General features: G+C 38.3%; 1 protein-coding gene across 2 annotated transcripts in view; it reads left to right on the plus strand.

The window, feature by feature from the left end:
- CBWD3 (COBW domain containing 3) overlaps positions 1 to 20,522 on the plus strand; it is a 950,215-nt gene that overhangs the window by 36,952 nt on the left and 892,741 nt on the right. For both annotated transcript variants that reach the window (XM_044064329.1, XM_044064328.1), the window contains one exon: positions 17,385 to 17,504. In XM_044064329.1, coding sequence (XP_043920264.1) covers positions 17,390 to 17,504 — 115 coding nt within the window. In that variant the 5' untranslated portion in view covers positions 17,385 to 17,389. The remainder of the gene's footprint in view (positions 1 to 17,384; positions 17,505 to 20,522) is intronic.

A 20,522-nucleotide genomic window follows, 5' to 3' on the forward strand; every position in this document is an offset into this window, starting at 1 on the left:
TGGAAAGGCTAAGTGTAGAATATGTGTGTGTTGTACCTTTAAGTAGCATCTCCAAGGACTGAATGTGCATATATAAATAGCAAGCACGTGCTAGCTTCAGTGCCATTTTGTGTGTGCAGCCAGATATTGAGCATGTATGAGAGAAATAGTCAGTCTGTTTATAAGTTTATCTAAGTGTAGAATATGTGTGTGTTGTATCTTTAAGTAGCATTTCCAAGGACTGAATGTGCATATATAAATAGCAAGCACGTGCTAGCTTCAGTGCCATTTTGAGAGTGCAGCCAGAGATTGAACATGTATGAGAGAAATGGTCAGTCAATTATAAGTTTATGAGAGAAATGGTCAGTCAATTATAAGTTTATCTAAGTTAGTTATCTGCTTCAATCCTGATATGTTTGTACATAATAAAGCTGCTTGAACAAAGCCCATGCATGTTTGTCTATTTCATCCTGACGGGACGAATGACATGATGTCAGAACCGGGATTCTAGAGACTGCTTTTCAGAGATACGAATGCAGAAGCAACAGTGAAGGCAGAGTATAAAATGTCCAGAAACAAGCTACAGGTAATGAAAACTTGCATGAACGATTATTTTATTAAAAAAGATAAAATGGAGTATTACAAGAGCACAAAATGCATTACTAGACAAACAAATAGCAAAGAAACGTTTATTAAGCAAATGAAAGGCATAAAAAGTTTATTAATTAAGGGAAATGTTCAAAGTTGAAATATCTGATAAAGCGATTACCAGAAAAGCAAATAGGAGGCTCAAAGTCACCTCAGAATTGCTAAACGAGCATGTTTAGAGTAATACGAGCACAAGAGAAGAAATTAAAAGGGCAAAACGAATATAATAAAGGTCAGGAAGGGCATAGTAAGCATAAATAAAGCAAGGTGACTGCATGTTTTATGGCAAATTATAGTGTTTTGGCATAAACAGGTATTTCGCATTAACTAAAAGCCTGAATAGCATAACTAGAGTTATTTGAAGCATCACAAAGTGTGTAAAAGTGCTTATAGTGTATGTTTATTACTGTTATTGTGTGCAAAGTGCAACTATTTCGTGAAGTGCAGTCAAATACAGCCATTTCGAAAAATGTCTTGTGCTGGGTGTATCTACTTGCAAGATGTCGCCATTACAGAGTGTTTCTTGCACTGTAAAAGAACTGGTTAACAGAGTACAGCCAGTTTGGAATTGTTTCAGTGTGCTGTGTACTGTTTGTTCGCAACGTGCAGTTACTTTGAAATGTTTCTTATAATGACTATAAACGACTTTACAGTACAATAATTTCAAGAGTATTACAGTGCCTGGGAGATTTATTTCTCAAAGTATTTCACAGAGTTCTATTACTCAGAGGCTTATTGTACTATTGGGCATAGTTACAAACACTGCCATAAATTTCTGGCATCTGTATATAAAATGTATGTGCGTGTGTGGGCATGTGCGTGTGCTTGTGTGCGCGTGTGCATGCGTGCATGTGCGTGTGTGTGCATGTGTGCGCGCGTTCGTGTTTGTGTGCATACTTGCAAAACCTTCGCTAATGTGTTAATATGGCAGAGGCATTTTGCAGACCAGGTCCACTTGTATTGGGTCAGAATATTGCAGAGAACTGGATAATATTTGAGTAAGAGTACGATATTTTCATACAAGCAGCTTACTCGGATAAAGATGCATGCACCAGGGCATTCATTTTGTTAAACCTAACTGGGTCAGAGGCCATTGATAGACAGTGTTCTTTTCTGTACGCACCAGCAGTGTATGAAGGTGAAGGTGAAAATCAACACATTGTTGTCCAGGCTGATTCAAGGGAAGATCCGTAGTGTTTGAATGTAAATTTAGAGAGAAGTGCAACCCCCAAATCAATGTTACACTAGAGATGGTTTTATACAAGAGACCAAAGGCCAGGAGAAACATTTGCAACCTACATTACTGACTTGAGAAACAAGGCTAAAACTTGCACATTTGGTAATTCAAAAGATGAGCTAATAAAGGACAGGCTTGTGTGTGGTGTTAATAGTGCTGCTTTGAGAAAGATTTTGCTTCGTGAGAGATTTAATGTTGAGCAAGGCTATTGAGATTTGTGAAATCCACAAAGTTACAGAAAGGCACACAAGTATGCTTGCAAGTCACCAAGAGTATGGTTTCATCAGGCTCCAGAGCAAATGTAGACTGCATGCAGCATGTGGCAAATAGAAACAGGCCTAAGCACGTGACACCTGCCACCCCTGCAGGCTCCGCAGGGAAAACCCAAAGTTTTCCAGCAAGTTCTAAGCCTAGTTCAGTTAAAGGAGAATGCTCAGTGCAGAACAAATGTTGTTGAGTACACCACAAGGGTGAATCAGCAAAACCCCGGTCAAGCTTCATTGTTAACTGTCATAATTGTGGTGCCAACCATGAGTCTAAAAGAGAAAGGTGATTAGCATTTGGTCAGCAATCTCACAAGTGTAAAAAATTGAATAATTTTCAAAAGTTTTGCAAGTCAAGTAAACTTCACTCAGTTGCAAAGAAAGGCCACTTGAAAAAGCAAATTAATCATGTAGATTGCAACTCTACTTTTTACGTAGATGTGTATCAGTGATTAGTGAAAAGATCAATGCAGCAAACTTATTAGCAAAGGGCAAAGTATTTTGTACTGTCCTGATCATAGCAAGCCCACTGAGCTCAAAGTAGACACTGGTTCAAAATGTAATGTCATGTCAGCAGAAACATTTGCCAAAGTAAGAGCTGTTGAACAACTTAATGTAGATAATTGTGCGAGACTTGTTACCTATGAAGGCGAAGAAATTCAAACCAAAGGCGAAGAAATTCAAACCAAAGGCTCAGTAGTGCTTTCATGTTATCTGGCTGGGAACAGTTCAAAGTTATTGTTTTACATAGTTTGAAGACCTGTGCAGTCATTATTAGGTCTCGGAGACAGTTTGAAAATGGACTTGCTTTCTTTTATTTTTATTTATTTATTTAACATTTGTTTACTGGGAAAGTCCAACTTGGAACAAAGCCAGTTTTCAGAGGAGGCCCAGGGAGAAATGCTGCAGACGCATGTCTTTGTAATGTGGGAGGAAACCGATGTACCTGGAAAAAACCCACACAAATGCAGGGAGGACAGGCAGACACTGCACAGAAGGCATTTCAGCTGAGAATTGAACAAGAGAACCTGTTGCTGCGAGGTGACAAAACTACAGCTGCACCTCTGCGTCATTTACTAAAGATGTTCATATAAGCACACATCCCAGTTCCAGCTCCAGCATCAGTCTAACTATTTTCCTCAGAATATGCTGATGTTTTCGATGATGAACTAGGCAAGCTTCCAGTTGTTTATTCCATGGAGTTAGACCCAGAGGTCAGGCCTGTGGTCAGATTGGCAAGAGTTCCAATAGCTATGCAAATCAGAGTTAAAGCTCAGTTGGATACAATGGCCCAACAGGGTGTGATTTGTCCAGTCACAGAACCAACTGAATGGGTGTCGTCTATGGTAGCAACTTATAAAAAAGGCTCAGACGAGATCAGAATATGCATCGACCCAAGAGACTTGAATAAGACTTTGAAGAGACTTTATCATCCCTTGCATACAGTCGAGAAAGTTGCAGCCCTGATACCGATTGCCACTATGTTTTCTGTTTTGGATGCAGAGTTCATTTTGACAAGTAATGCTTGATCGCAGATCTTCACTACTGACTGCAGTTAGTACCCCATGTGGAAGATCTAGCTTTCTCAGGATGCCATTTGGTATAAATTCTGCAAGTGAAGTTTTTCAGCCTGCAGTGGAACAGATTTGTTTCAGGCTATCCCTGTGCCATAATAGTAGATTATTTATTGATCGGAGGCAATGGTGAAGTACATCATGACAGAAACCTCAAAAAAGTTTTAGATAGAGCACGTGAAGTGAACTTAAAGCTCAATCCTCCTAAAGAACAAATTCAGAGTACCACAAGTCACATATGTAGGTCATTTGTTTACTAGTACTGGGTTACGACCAGACCCATCTAAGCAAGCAGCTATTCTTGAGATGCCTGTTCCATATAATGTTCAGTCTCTACACTGTTTTCTTGGTATGGTTAACTATTTGGGCAAGTTCATACCAGATTTCAGTAAATTGACAGGGCCTTTAAGAAAACTGATGCACCAAAATATTGTATGGCCTTGGCTAGAACAGCACCAGAGAGCGTTTGATGGTCTTGAGCAGAAAATTGCCACTCCACCTACACTAAAGTACTTGTCAGTAGACCATTTACTCTTTCCTGTAATGCTTTAAAGTTTGGTCGTGGTGCAGTTATTCTTCAAGAGGGCAGGCCAGTAGCCTATGTATCTGGAACTCTTACCCAAACTGAAATGCAATATGCTCAAATTGATAAGGAACTTTTGGCAATTGTGTTTGCATGTTCCAAGTTTCATGATTATATTTATGGTCGAGATATCCAGATGAAACTGATCATCAACCTCTAGTTACTATTTTAAAGAAGCCTATGCATTCCGCTCCAGCAACAAAGCCCACTCATGTTTGTCTGTTTCATCCTGACGGGAAGAACAACACTAAGGTTGGTCTGGTAGCTTTTGGTAAATGAGGAGAGGGGTTGGTGACAAGCTGATGGTCATGTGAGATGAGGAACAACAAAGAATATACTTCATTAGAATACATCATAGAAGACAAGTGTGTTGATAGTCAGGTCTCAGGATCTATTCTGAAAGAGAGAGGAGGCTGGGAGGACTGGAGATGAAAGATTTAATTTTGAGCTTCTTGCTTTATTTATTTATTTATTGTGTATTCCATTTTTTTACCAGGATAGCATAACTTAGTGAAATTGCCCCTTTTCAGCAGAGTCCTGGGGGGAAAAGCTCCAAATGTACAGAGAAAATACAGTTGTTGTATCTTTCGGCTTTTCCCGGTTAGGGGTCGCCACAGTGGAACTCCGGTCCGCTAGTGATTGGCAGTAGATTTTTATGTATCAGCTTGCCAGGCCTGGCGCACAACCTTCAACGAAGGTACGCCCATTCACGCATGTCTCCACACAGAAGACGCTTTAGCTGAAACTCAAACAGGCTAATGTCTTACTGTGAGGCGACAACGCTACCGCAGCACAGAGATGTGAGAAAATAAGATGGTAATAGTTGTAATTGCCAATTAGTAACATAGTGAATTACTAGTATAGTGAAATAGTGAAATGTCAAACATTGACTATCAAAGTGTTATGTTCTCACTTTTTGAAGTTATCTACCATATTACAGGCTATAGAATGCAATAAGATGAAAAGCCCCTGTAGGTTAGGTAAGGGAAGAGGAGATGAGGTTGCATATTATTTTAGTTCAACAGTAAAAGGAAAGAGTTTGATATGATGTTTGAGAGTATTTGTGAGGTTGAAGTGATAAGGTGGTAATGGGTTAAGACAGGGTTGGAACAGGGTGGGGAAAAAATGGTGAAGAAAGAAAAGTAAGAAATACGTTGCAGTAAGGAAGATGGGTGGCAAGGAGCTGTAGTGTGTTAGGAAGTAGAAATAAGAGGGGGTTGTTGGTATGAAGTGAGAGTTTACAGTAGCAAGACATGTTAGTTGCAAGGTACTGTTTAAGGATTAGCTGACAAGTAGGTTATATTCAGTTCTGATGCTAGGTTAGATGGGATTAAAGAGTTTGGTTACATAATCAGAGTAAAGTTGTTATCCATAAAGGTGATTTGATTAGAGATAGTTCGCTTAGGTGCTGTGACCTTGAGTTTCTTTAGGGGGTATGTTGATGATATGTTGAAAGACTGGGCATTTTTCAGGACTGTATAAGATACTGTGTACCTTTTTTAAGGTGAGAAGTGCAAGATGTTTTCTAAATGAAGCTATTGGAGTTTTAGGAGGTTAGTACAATGATGTGCCCTGTTTGGAAAGTTAGAAGCATATTTAGCAATTTTTTTTGCAAGCCTTCTTTAGCGTAAGTTTTGTGCAGATTAATTAATGCCGGTGCTGCACACAGAAGGTTTGGGTGTAAGAGTTACTGTACAGCTTTCAGCTGAGCATAAGGGGGTAAGGAAAGGTTTGATTCCTATAGCATGCCTAATAGTTGCTTAATTTTAGCTATGAGATAGATGAAGCTGAGGTTTTCATCACAGACTACTATCATTTTAGTCTGGGTCATATCCTGGGATGGTGATTTGTTTTTGTTAAGTAGGTTAAGTATGTTCTGCTACTTTGATAAATAGCAGATGAAAACATTTTTATTTTAGTTTTTAGCGTTGAGAATAAGTTATGAATTCTGTAACCATTTGTTCATAGTTCATTTGTAAAGTTTTAATTGGCTATTACAGAGCTTGGGCTGTTAGTATGAATAAAGGTGTTTATTGAACCTTTCAGGTCTGTTTGGGCATCTCTTATCCATGGCCTAGATATGATTCAGAAAACCTTTATAGCTTGGGAATAGTTTATACTTTGGTTTAGTGTGATACCAAAACTTGAGCAGATAATCCTTAGAGGCAGTTTTTGTTAAAAGGAAACTAATGTTGATTGTGTTTCTTAATCTTTAAAAAGCTGATTTTTCTTATAACTAAGTTGAAATGTTTGGTGCCATGTTATAACTTGTTAGAGTTCTGTTGTGCAACTGCTGAAATTTTCTTTCTATAGCCTTTGGAAGTTTGTGAGAATGTTATGCTTAAACTTTTCATCAGAATCACAAGGTTTCTGTGAGGTCAAGACACTGGGTAGTGTGAACTGGGTGTTTGATTTTTCTTTGATAGCTTTGCCAGTATTTACTGTATTTGAGAAGTTAAAAAATATAACAAAAATAGGCCAACAAAAAGCAGCTTCTTGTACCTCAAAACTTGTCTATGTGCGATAATGCCACAGGCTCAAGACCAGTTCCAGTAAGGCACCATATAAATTAATTCACATGCAGGCATTAAAAGTTTGAGTTTTCTCACCACATATATTAAAGGAAATGATTTGCATTTGGGTTATTATGCTCTGAGAAGCGAGGAGAATGGGTCAGTACTATTACTGCAGAATCACATTATAAAAGCTAGCTGCAGTAATATCCAAAACTAACTTAAATGCTTGAAATCTACAAGAGAAAGAATAGAGGTTTTGGCACCATCTTTCCCAGAGTTGCCAGAAAGGAATAGATGATGCAGTAAAGATGATGTTCTGATAGAGACGACTCAGTCAAGATATGGATATTGGGATTTTAATGAAGTTAGTGACCAAACATTTTCAGTAAGGGAGGTGGAATATTATCAAAAGATCAGGTATCTCCCTTTGACTCTGTGGTGGATTGCTGTTTTTCAGAAGAATATGTATAGACCATGCATGGACCTTTCCCTTAAGTCCTGACAACAGATGTACCAAATCAGGTCTCTTTCTTTCCCACATCCACATTTCTTTTGTATACCTTTCAAAAAGTGTCTAGATTTTGTTTATACTTTTGCACTTCTTCAGTTGCTTCTTTTTCTAAATGGCCCAAGGTTTCTTTATCCGTATATTGTTTTTCATGAATCTGTTGTATTAATGAACACAAATTTGCATTTGAAGCTTTTGACAGTTTTTCTTGTTTTAAGTATTTTTCTATCTTCTAATTTATCATTTCTGTCTCAGTTTTTTTTTTTTTTTTTTGTTTATCTTCTGTTTGGAAATTTTGGGCTTCTTGCATAATAGTAACAACACATAATATTTTTCTTATCCACAGTAGTCCACTCTGTCATCCTTATGGCTCATTTTTGGACTGTCAGTTTTTGTGGACTACTACTATTTTCTGCAACAAGGGGCTGTCCTCCCCCTGAGCCTGACCTAACCCATTATAGGCATGTTTCCATGTCATGAAAATTCTACACTGTCATGTTTTCCAGTCCTGGCATGAGTGTGCCTATCAGGATTGTTTTTTTTTTTTTTATCCTGAGACTTGTGTACCCAGCTATCCTTTTTTTATTTTTTGTTTAGTTCCTGTCCATGATATATGCTATATAAAATATAGTCTATATAGTAGTGTCATCCTAATGAGATTTTGTAAAAACAGAGTCCACCTTGTGAAGGTGCTTACTAAGACTTTAGGATGAATTCATTTCAACAATATGACTCTTCTTTGCTTCCTGATTTTTATCATCTCTCTATGGACTCCAAATGGTTCAGTTATACTTGAATAAATCAGATCAAAAAACATGTGTATATGTGTGTGTGTATATATATATAATATATTTTAATTATTTGTGGTAGTTTAGTTTTGTTATTCTGTAAGTTCGTTGCAGGTGCCAGTCATTATTTTCAGATGTTAACAGTAGATTTTGATGGCCAAAACATGAACTTAGTTGGAAGGAGAACATGTAATTATTTTAAGAAGTATTTTTGAGAACTTCAATTGTTCTATAGCCATTGTACAGTGGTGATAGGATATTACTGATCTAGAGCTAGTCCAGATATGCTTTCTTGTAATATCAACAGTCTCTGTCATTATAGATTTTGGAATATTCAAGTCCAAAAATTACTAAGTACTTTAACATTAACAAAAAATCAGGGAACAAAATGCCATGTTTGGTAAAATTATGCAGTATAACCGCTGAGACCCATAAATTTTTCATTTCAGTAAATCTGTTGTGACATGTATATCCTGAATTACAAGCTGATGGTCATTTTGAAGAAAACTGTGTTTTTGGGGTTTGATAAACTGCGAATTTTGTAATGTCCTTGATACCAGTCTTGTTTATAAATTGACTGGAAATATGAAAAGATTCTCTTAATTATTGAAGCGCAGTCAGTAGTCACATGATCTCCTGTATCATTCATCTTTCTGCTTTAGTTCTGAAATGTTGGAGGTCTACAGTGGGAAGCTAATGCCTTACTGATTTTATTGGAGCATATATATTTATTCCTGGTAATGGTTTTGATATTTATAGATTTCAGATTTCATTGTAAGATTTTTCTTTGTGGTAATCTTGTTTATCTGTAGCGTGATATATTTTATTTTATATCTATTTTATTTTACATTTGTTAACCGGGGGTGTCTGTCTGAGCCAAAAAGGCCCTTTTTCAGCAGATGCCTGGGGAGAAAAGCTCCACAAAGAAAAATTACAGATACATTTAGTTAGACATGATCAGTATACACACAAATTACAAAATACATGTTTTTGCAGTGGTTTGCGGCACATCAACAGTTGCAGTGGAGAGAACAAACAAAAAATATTAATTTAAAAATAAAGGTAATTAATTTGTGGTGTACAGCTGAAATTTTGAACATAGGTAGAATACATACATAGTACACAGGTACAGTACATACATTGTAGAGTAGCCAGTGTTTGTGAGTAAGATTGAAAACTATTATCAAGTACTCTAGGTTTAGTATGTGTACCTTATCCACTTTCACTAGTCTGGGGAGCAATCATGACACTGCCAACTTTGCTTGAGATGTTGCCTGATGAGGTCTTTAAAGGAGGCTTTGGATGATGTGTTTTGAATGCTAGTGGGGACAGAGTTCCATTTTTTAGCCACTGAACTTATATGTAGCGCATCTCCAAAGCTATTGTAGCTGTTGGTGACATCTAGTAGTAGTTTGCTTGATGATCTAAGAGGCCTTTTGGCTGAGTGATGTTATACTAGGTTTTTGAGGGCAGGACACTTATTGGGGAGGTAATAGAATGACAGAGGCAGAGCTGATTGTAAGTTAGGAGGTTGGGCAGTTCAAGCCAGTGGAGCTGTCTCAAAGCAGTACAGTGATGAGTTCTATATGAGCAATTTGCAGCAAAGCTGGCAGTTCTGTTATAACAGGCTTCCATTTTGCTTAGTTCAGTTTTGTTGATATTAGTCAGAATGGGAGATGCATAGAGTAGGGTGGATAGAAGTTGGGAGTGACCAATGGCTGATCTTGTGTTGTTGGTAAAAAATGGTTTGATACGGTGGAGTGATTCCAGTTTGGCATGTACTTTTTTAATAGTCAAGTTGAGATGACCATCATATTTTAGGTGTGAGTCTATGGTTATTCCCAATAGCTTAACCTGTGCCACTGGAGTGATTGGAGTAGCATTTGAGGAGTAGATAGTGAATTGACTGTTATCAGTGTTTTTTGTTAGAACTGGTTATAATCATAAGCTGAGTTTTCTTTGGATTGAGGATAAGTTGGGCTTTGGTAAGGTAGTTTTCAATGTCTGAGAATGCAAGTTGAGTTGTTTGCAGGAGGGTGGGAATGTTTTGTGCAGCACAGATTAAGGTAGTGTCATCTGCATACTGAATGATAGATGCATACTGTGTGGAGGTATGGAGGTCATTTGTGATGCATACTGTGTGGAGGTATGGAGGCCATTTGTGAAGACCGTGAATAGTAATTGTCCTACGATAGAACCCTGTGGGATTCCTGTAGTTATGGGCTGCTGAGGAGAGAGAGAAATTTCCCATTTCACAGCATAGTACCTGCAGTGAAGTAGCTTTGGAACCAGGTAAGAGTGGAATTTGATGGTGATATTGGTTTAGTTTGTTTAGCAGGATTTGGTGTGAGACTGTGTCAAATGCTTTGGACATATCCAAAAAAAGAGTTGACACCTGTAGGCCTTCATTTTTGAGATTGTTTACTGTGTTTGTGAAACAGAGGAGGGCTGTAGTGGTACTATGGGCAGGTCTGAAACCATGCTGAGTAGGTGACAGGATGTTGTTGTCTAGGAGATAGTTTAGCATCTGGGTGTGGATGCATTTTTCTAGGATTTGGCCAGGGGGAGAGTAAAGCAATGGGTCTGTAGTTATTAAGTTCAGTGGAGGTCCCACCTTTATGTATGGGTGTAACATAGGATATTTTCCAGAGTTTGGGCACATAGTTTTCAACAAATGATCTGTTTATGAGAGTGGAGACTGGGATAGCAATAGCATCTGTTGTGAGTTTCAAGAAATAGCTGGGGAGTAGGTCGGCTGCTGTTGATGAGGTTTTTAGTTTGGAGAGCATGCTTTTGATTGAAGTGGTGGAAACTGTTTTGAGGGTAAAGCTTGTATTAGTGTTATTTGTGTTGGGGGGGATAGTGAGGAAGGAACTGTCCTGTGATACTAAGGATAGAATTGAGTTCACAAAGTGGGAGTTGAATTGTGTTTCGATGGGAACTTTAGTGTCAGGGGTGGTTGGTTTGGGGCTAGCCTTTTGGGTGTATTTTAGTAGCTGGTTTACACTTTTCCAAACTTTCTGGATGTTGTGTTGATATTTAGTTTGTAATGTTGTGTAGTAGGATTTTTTGTCCAGCCTAATGCATTTTTTTGCACGGTTGCACAGTTCTTGGTACTTAGTTAGGCTTTGTGTTTCTTTGTTTTTTTGATAGTAAAGCCAGGCAGTGTCTCTGGACTTGAGGATTTGTTTGGTTTCTTTACTGAGCCAGGGGTTTGTAGAGGTTCTAACCTTGATTTTGCGCAATGGAGCGACAGTGTCTAGGTGTTGTAGAAATGTTTTGTTGAAATATGCTACAGCCTGGTCAAGTGGGAGGGTTGTTAGGGGGGTCCAGTCACAGTTAGAGTAAAGTGTTGAGGACCCCAAGAGAGAATGTTTGTGTTTCTAGTGGATATATAGTTAGTGGTTTTGCATATACTTGTTCTACTACGTATAAAGTATATTATGTTGTGGTTACTTAAGGTGTCTGGGAGACTGTCTGTGTGAGGGTACAATGTGGGGTTGTTAGTTAGGACCCAGTCAAGGATGGATTCCTTTTTAGATTTTTTTATCACATCTAGTTGGAATTTGGACTAGCTGCTGGTAGCCATGGAGATTTATTGGTGGTTCTGATATACAGGTGAACCAATCTAGGTTGACGCCCCCCAGAATAAGGGTTTCTTGTGAGTATGTGGAAGAACACCAGGATAAGAAGTCTTCAAGGCTAGTAGGTGTATTACCAGGTGGAATATAGATCACAATTGTGGTGATGACTTTTTTAGGGTGAAGTTGAAGTTGTGAGATAAGTATGTCCCAATTACCGGGGGAGGGGTAGGAGTTTGGTAATTGACGGACAGTTAAGTTGGACTTGTACAGTAAGGCAGTTCCACCCCCTTTACAAAGTGGTCTGTCTTGTCTAATGATATTGTAGCCGGTAGGGAGAACTTTTGAGTTAGCTATGTTTTTATTTTTATTTAGCCAGGCTTCTGTTTAAACAACTATGTCTGGGGAGTAGTGTGCCATTGTGGCCTGGAGGTCAGGTATTTTATTTTTGATACTTCTAATATTAATATTTAGCATTAAAAGATGGTTGGTTTTGCTGCTGTTGTTGATTTGCCCAGGGATGAATAAAGTGAGGGTGTTATGTTCTGACATTTGTGTAGGACAGGATGGATTTGGGCCTGGGTTGGGGTGGATATCCCCACTTATGGTGAACCTGCTTGTTAAAATGGTGATACAGATGTTTGAGCTTGGTGAGGAGTGTGAGAAAGTATTGTGTTTTTTTTGGAGTAGGAATGAGAGCATATGTGTTTAGATCTGAATTGGTCTGTTATGTAGTTCTTGAACAATTGTGGGCAGATATTATTATAATGTGTGGTGTCTGTATATGAGAGTGCATAATGTAGTGTTGTGCTACTAAGTTTAGGGATATTGCTAGAGTGATAACTTGTGGTGTTGTAAAGAATTATGAGAAGACAGACTAGACTTAGTTGTGTGATAGTCATAGTTATAAAGTTTAAGTTGGTTCTAGGTGGGGAGTCTGAAAAGGAATTATAAGGTTGCACTATATGTGGATGGGGAAGTAGTGTGGGTGATGTAAAAAATGCCTAGTGGGAATGAGAGTGATTGGGAGTATTTTGTGTGGAGCAAGTTGGTGTGGTATAATGTGATATGACTTGAGGAGCAGTGATTGGTGGAGGTGATGTGAGGGTGAGCTGTGGGTGTGGCTGTGATTACTATAAATGTAGAGGTACTGGGGGGTGGGAGGAAATAGCGGACAGGGCAGGGCGAACGGAGCGGGGCAGAGCCCACCAAGACAAGAGAAAAAAGTAAGTATTACTTTACAAATCTGAACACTTTAAAAAATTCCTGAGGTTTAATGGCTTACCAGCAAGCAGAATGTAATTGCTGAAGAGCACTTGTGTCCTGGTGGGAGACTAGAAATTTAAAGATGGCTCCATGCTCAGCAGGAGTCTAATATAGACTTAGTATTGGGGGAGGGAGATAGCACAAGGGGTATAAACCAGGTGGAATGCAAAAACAGTGGAATGCAAAAACAATCAGAGAAGCAATCAGTGGAAATCAGTGAAGGCCTCAGAAAGAGATCATTTGTCATAATCATTGCCTGACAAAGCTCTGACTATAACGCAGAGAACCCATGTTCAAATAGCAGCTTGGGCTATAGAAGAACTGAGCATTGAAGACTAAGCATGCTTTATTTACATCAACCTTGCCCATCCTGAAGGGAGGGATGGAAGTAGTGGTATCAGTCAGGGCAACCCGCTACCATGCAAATATAGGCTTTCAAGTTACCAGTAGACCCAGGACAAGGGTATATATTTTCGTCAATTCCAAGCCAGTGATGGTAGCCCTCATGAGTGTGTGGGAGCACACAGATATAGGGATAAGGTGCAGGGCACTTCCGTGGTGATGCAGGTGCATACATCAGCTACCAGGGGAAATCTAGGGCCAATACATGGTCATTGTCAAGATGCCAATAAGTGCACAAACACAGTAATGACTGACCGTATAATGGCTTGCCTGACTTAGATCCACCCCTTATTGGGAAGTACTCAGGATGGGAAAACAAAAGGGCTGTACCCATAAATGGACTACTGTATGGTTGGTAGTCATGGTGGAAAAGTAACACCTTGAGAAAAATTTGTCATAATTTCTGGATAATTTTTTGCTTTGAATGTGTTTGTCCGTCAGACTGAGATCTAATATGGTCAAGCTGATTTATCTGTGTACATGATCGTTTATCCCCAGTAGTGATATATACATACTTGTCACCATAAATACCTGCTCTGAAGTTACTCCATTTCATTCTGAATAATGTATCTACTAAGGATAAATATATCCAAGAAAACTATTTAATTCTGGACCATACATGTTCCTTACATAATTAATGTACATGGATTTAATAGAATTTAATTAAAAGTCCTAGCTAAATTGTTGGAATAAATGCAGTGAATAAAAATCTAAAAGGATTTGTCACCAGCAAATGTCATTTTTAGAACTAAATTTGTTGGTATAATAAATTCCATAGGAATTTTTTATACAGCCTGATGATGATTTCTTAGTTTGATCATTATAGTGTACTCTCTAATCTAATTGTACCTTTCTATTAATGCTAGAGTTTGTGCTCTTCCAAATGAGTTTCTTGTGAAAAAAAAATGTTTTTTTATTTAATGTGTCTTAATACTCTTTGTTGTGGAATAGCTTGTATTCATTTATGTTAACTGATAACATTGACTGGAGAAGTGAATTATAGAACATTACATTTGTTTAGTTGTAACATAAAAATGTTACTAATTGAATATTCTTTTATGTTTGCAGTAAATGTCATCTCCACAAAGCAAAACCTGTCTCTTGGCCAAAAAAAAAGACTATAAAAAATGTCAGCCTAACAAAGAGTGAGACAACACAATAGCCTATATCTGAGGTTTTCAGATGAGTTGCTTTGACAAGGAAGGAGCTTGATCACGTTCATCCTTTGCCAGTAACTCTTCTTTGCTTTTTCAGCTGTGGTTAATACAAAGGAAATCCTTTGCCAGTTCATTCTGAGTTTTGCTGGAAAAATGGTAGTTCTTATTCACTTCTTCCACAGTTCTAACCCAATGGAAGTAAAGGTTCTTTACTGTCTTGGCACTTGATACAAATTCAAAAAAAATAGAGAGCGAAGGGTTTCTGCATTGACTTTTTGTTTCCTCAGAATTGCCAACAGAATTATTTCCTGGTCTTTGATCTTTCAGATTTTGCAGTTACTTGTTGTAAATTTGTAGGAAGTAATGAAGCATGTGGACAGTGAGACCTATCAGGTATGTTGGGGCAGACAAACTGGGTTAGAATTGACTTAAAAATGCCATGAAAATTTGATTCAAGGCCTAAAGTACAACCCCATTGTTCTAGGATACCTACAATGTCCTAATAATTTTGCTTAGCTTTGGTTTCAAAATCCATCAATTTATGTTCTCAATTAGACTGAACATTTCATCATTGCTGTCTGATCATTATTTTGCGCTTCCTAAAAATCTATTGAACTGAGCTTCCAGTAACTGAATGTCCTTAGTGCATTTAGATTGCTGCTTCTTCAGCTGTTTTATTAGTCACACCTGCTAAATTGTTCATATATGTTTGTGATTTTTTCCCATTTCGTCACAAATAAAACTGTAGCTTGTTACCAGCTGAATAAATAGTTTGGGTTGAAAATATGATTTCATTGTATTACACTACGGTGCTAAAGTCAGATTTATTACCAGGTTGTTTTGGTGCTGATTTATCACCGTAGGATAGTTGCTTTCCCGTAACTCCATAACTTGAGCAGTGTTTTAAGAAGATGCTTCTGATGATAGACTTGATGACTATGATAATGCGTTATCAGTACTATATGAGTTTAAAAGGCTGTCAGGTTTGTTTATGTGACTTGGGTTTGCTGGTGTCTTAGTTTCTGGTTCAGAATGTAAATCTGTATTCCCCAGTGTATAAAGAAACCTTTTTTATGTAAAAGTGTTTAATGCTTTTAAGAGCAGTGAACGTGGGCTGTGAATACCTGTCTCTTCAGTCTTAGTGGGACTGTCCCTGAGAGAACAAGAAGCAGTTCAGACCCATAATAATCGGCATTCTGACCTAAGATTAAAAACAAACGAACAAAAAAAAAAAAAAAAACAGAGAACTAATATGCAGTTTTTATTTTCTTTTATTGAACATTTCAAATTTTCAGAACCTATAGTACCATCATAACAAAATATTTTTGACATTAATCCTTGTACAATAATAATAAAAAAATACAGAAGTTCTTTATATAACTGTGCTTAACATAATATTTGTCTTCTTATATGCATATCTTTACAATTTCAGCATTATATTAGTTCATACTTGCATCCCCCAGACCCCATCCTCCTTTGAGCCTACCATCCATTTTTTAACTATAGCCCCTGACAGTGTATACACACTAATGAAACATGAGATGTAAATTGACACCCACTCTACTTCTAGAAAGTGATTAGAATCCACTTGAAAATTCTACAGACTATACCTCTCTAGTACTTTCTGCCATTCATTCCTCATTTTTCCTACCTTTCTTTATAGCCCTGGGTTGCCAGTATACTTTTAAATGTTATCATACTGACCTCCGTCTTATCTGACCCTTCAGCCTTTTGCTATAATATTCCTAGACCATCCTCTGCACATTCTTCTCATCTCTCTACCTGTCCTGCTTTCCCCCTAACCCCAAGAATATACACTTCATTTTGGGACTTTTCATACACACTCCCATTCCATTATACAACTGTTCAGAAATGTTTAACTCCCTGCACTATGAAAACATGTGCAAGTTTCTTCCCCTCTTCTGTTTACATCTCCATCATTTCTACTCTGCAACCTTTCAACACGTCTGTAACTGAAGGGGAGTTCTGAGCCACGTATACAGCCATCTGATATAGTGACCTTATATAATAGGTACAGTTTGCAATTTATTCTACCTTCACAGTACCTCACTCCTTTCTTCTTTAGATGTAATTATACCCTCCCTTCTTTCACTTCCTACATTTCTCCATCCTCTGTCAAATAGCACTGCATGTATCTTTCTGCATTTATGCTCTACCTGCAGAATTCCTCCTTTAAGTACTGATTTTTATTACTTTCCTCTGAATTGATGGTGTCATACTATCTCTTGCTAACCAAGCACTGGCAGCTAATTTTAGTTAGCTAAAGTTCATCTTTCTCTCCCCTATTCCCACCTTATAAATCCCTCTGATACTCTTCCTTTCTTTCACTTTGTTTTCCAAATCATCTACCTTATTGAACCCCCTTCTCCACTTCAGAGCTTTGCTTTGAACATTGGGACTTCTATGCACTCCTTAATCTGAGCTCCCCAAGTGTCACACGTTGACATCCTTTTACTTTGCACAGAACTAAATGTGCATTAATGGTTCAACAACATGATCGGGCTTGTGGCAGTTTCAGTGTATGCAGCATTCTGTCAATGCCTCAGACTCCCAGCCTAGTGATTACTTGAATATTACCACATTAAACACTTTCTCTAAAAGATAGTTAAATAGTTTTTAGAACATCAGCATCTTTTTCCTCTCTATTCATGTTTTGAAGATTTGGTTAATAGTCCCAATAGACCACAGAAGGCCCCTTGGTTCGGGGAGACGGCAAGACTGAGGTGATGTAGAATTTGCATGTATAGTGTTTAATATATAGTAACAGTGACACAAAGCTTGTTGTATAGTCCGATGCCAGAGAGACTTTTTTTCTCACTTTGTTTTTAACAACAACCATATTCTTTGACTTTTCTTTCTAGCTGCCATGGCTGCTGTTTATGAGGAGGAAGATGAAGAATGTCCTGAGTTAATTCCTATCCTGTCTGAGACCAGTATACAGGATTCTAAAATTCCTGTCACTATTATAACTGGCTATTTAGGTAAGCCAAAGTACTCCTAGCAAGTATATATAATTCATGGAAATTTCCTTGATGGCTATTAATTTAAGATTGAAAGATTTTGTATTAAATTGAACCAAGCATTTTGAGTTAAAAATGGGAGTCAAAGAGATCTTCTTTTCAGAACTTTTGGAAAGTGTTAAACAGAGTGGGCTTTCTTTTTTTTATTTTCTTAACACACCCTGTGGTAATGGATGGGTTATAAACATCACAATCGTAAATTAACATTGTTTCAGCTCTAAAAGCAAAACAATAGTCCTAGAGTAAAGCTGACTGCTGTTTTTCATTATCTTAAGTGAAATGAATGATCACAGTATACAAAATACTCGTGTATATACACATTATTAAATATTATGCACCTGCAGGTCTGAATGCTGCCATCTTCTTGGCATTTTGGGATTGCTGGCTTTAGAGGCTCTCATAGTATGACCTCCAAGTGCTACTTTATTTAGTATATCCATAGATTAAAACTGTCATTTTTCTATTTTTCACAAGTGCCATAATGTTAATCTCAGAGTCTTGATGTTGAACTAGTCTGCTTTGTCACCATTGATTTATTTCAGTCAATTAGATCTAGCTAATGATTACAGGTATTATATTAAGACAGCAATTGACAGATATTTTGGTCCAAGTTTTATGTATTTATTTAGTTTTTAGAAGAGAAAACAAGACATGTCAGTGTCAAAACTAAGTTGTAAACTTCCTTATCTTCTTCTTCTTCTTCTTTCAGCTTTTCCCGGTTAGGGGTCACCACAGTGGATCACCTGTCCGCTCATGATTGGCAGTAGAGTTTTATGGTGTCGAGTTGCCAGCCCAGCACCCAACCTTCCACAGAAGGCACATACACGCACACACTCACGCCTAGGGCCAATTTAGAGTGTCCAATCCACCTACAGTATGTCTTTGGGATGTAGGAGGAAACCTGAGCACCCGGTGGAAACCCACTTAACCACAGGGAGGACACGCAGACTCCGCACAGAAGGCACCCCAGCCGAGGATCGAACCGGAGAACCTCTTGCTATGAGGTGGCAACACTAACCGTTGCACCACTGCAGCCACCCTTATAATATAATAAATATTGCATATTTGCAAATGAGACAGCATTTGCCAGATTCATTGTAGCCCAGTGAAAATAATTGCTTTATATGATTTTTTCCCCCAATTTTCTTATGATCTTATCTCATGAACTGTGGTTTGTAAGAGGTATGCTTTGCCAAGGGGTGAGTGCACAGAGAATGCATAGTTTCATTTTGAACCAGGCAAGCAGAAGTGTTGGCCTAGATTTAAAAACTGACAAGTATCCTGTTGAAAAGAAGAGTGAAGATGTGTACTTATGAGACCTGGTCCAGTGTATTGAAACATGATAAAAGTTACTTGGCCAGGCATGGCAGGTGAAATGCAGGGCATTGATTGATGGATCTTATATTGTAGCATTCCAGCTGTGTGGATAGCAACAGCTGACAGTACAGAAATTAGGACTTGTTGGTACACAGTCTTTCACAGGCTGCTAGACCTTGCCCACAACTTCCATAATACACTGCTGTGTAACAGTTATGTTCTTTTCCACTCTTGAAAGTGTTTGGTCACATGGTGGATAATCTTAGAATGCGTTCAGGGAGGGAACCATTTCTCTTTAATAGACCTCTTTAGCCTTTTTCATTGCTGTTTTAAAATACATGGCATTTTCTGTTTTCTTTAGGGGGGGTCTTTCTTTTTCAGTCAGGGTCTTGTCTATGCCATTACTCATCTTGCAGTCAGAATTTCACAAAGCATCCCTGAAAACAAACATTTAGTGTTTTATTTATATAGGTGCCTGTGCTTCTGTGCTCCCCGTACTTGTAACTCTTTCTCCTGACAGACTGCATACATTCTTTCTCCAAGATCTCCTAGTACTCAACATTATCAGTTTTCTCTACTGACCAGCTTATTATCTCTCCATTCTGACTACGTCTTCCCCGTGGTTATAAGTTGGCAGCAGGCATAAAAAAGCAATAAGGCCAGTTTTTGCATGTAGACTCATATTGGAATGACTTCAGTTTTACCTTGTGTCTTTACCAAGCTGTTATGCCCACCAGTACCTGTCAAAGAGGAAGTGGTCAAAATGAGTTTAGTACAGCACGTGTCAATCCACTGGCACTGCTTTCATTAATATCAGGCCAGCTTTTTTGTCTTCTGTGACAGCTTCTACAGTATCAAATCAAGTGCCTGTTCTGTAGGCATTTCTTCCGTCTGTGCTTATGGCCAACTTTACTTTACTTTACTATGCAGACTTTAGCCCCACTGCCTTAGTTTTACAAGGGAAACAGTAGTAGCACCCACCTGGAAAGCTCCTGCCTATTTGCATTGCAAGATATGGGCCCACATAAATGTAGTTTTGTCAGATTTAATCCTCTGTAAATAAAATATTCTCTTTGCATAGGCATATTACAGTAGGCCTGTATTTTCATTTTATATTTCAGATTTTCCATACAGTTTTAGTAAGTGCATTTTTGTTAGAAATTAATGTTTTAGTGAGGGATACAAATGAGCTCCTTGAAATAACGTTCAGGCTAAAGCATGGATAAGGATGAGACGTGCTAATACAGTGGGCAGAACATTTGGTACAAAAACAGATTTTGGCTTGATCGTACAAGGCTTAAGAACCAGGGTTAAAGAAGCATGCAGGAAGTTTACAGGGTTTTAGCATTATGAGAAAGATACTTCATAGACAGAAGTAATTTCGTATGCTCAGAACATTGAGTAGGATCATAGGCAGTTACTAGGCTACTGGCCCTGAGGCCCTTCTAAGCCTAGCCAAGAGTTAAGCCCATGTTTAGCCAAGTCAGCACCCAATGTCCCTGTCCAGCAGGGACACGGGCGGAATCCCAGGGGTGTATTTTTTGTTTCTCATCCAGTTTTCCAGGTTGCGCTTAAAATGGGGTAAAGAAGTACTCTGCTTGACATGGAGAGGGAGTCTATTCCATAGATGGGGAGTCTCTGGGATACAAATCGGTCCCGCCA

This window comes from Protopterus annectens, chromosome 2.part2 (assembly GCF_019279795.1).
Source record: "Protopterus annectens isolate FY-2018-M chromosome 2.part2, PAN1.0, whole genome shotgun sequence".
Taxonomy (NCBI): domain Eukaryota; kingdom Metazoa; phylum Chordata; order Ceratodontiformes; family Protopteridae; genus Protopterus; species Protopterus annectens.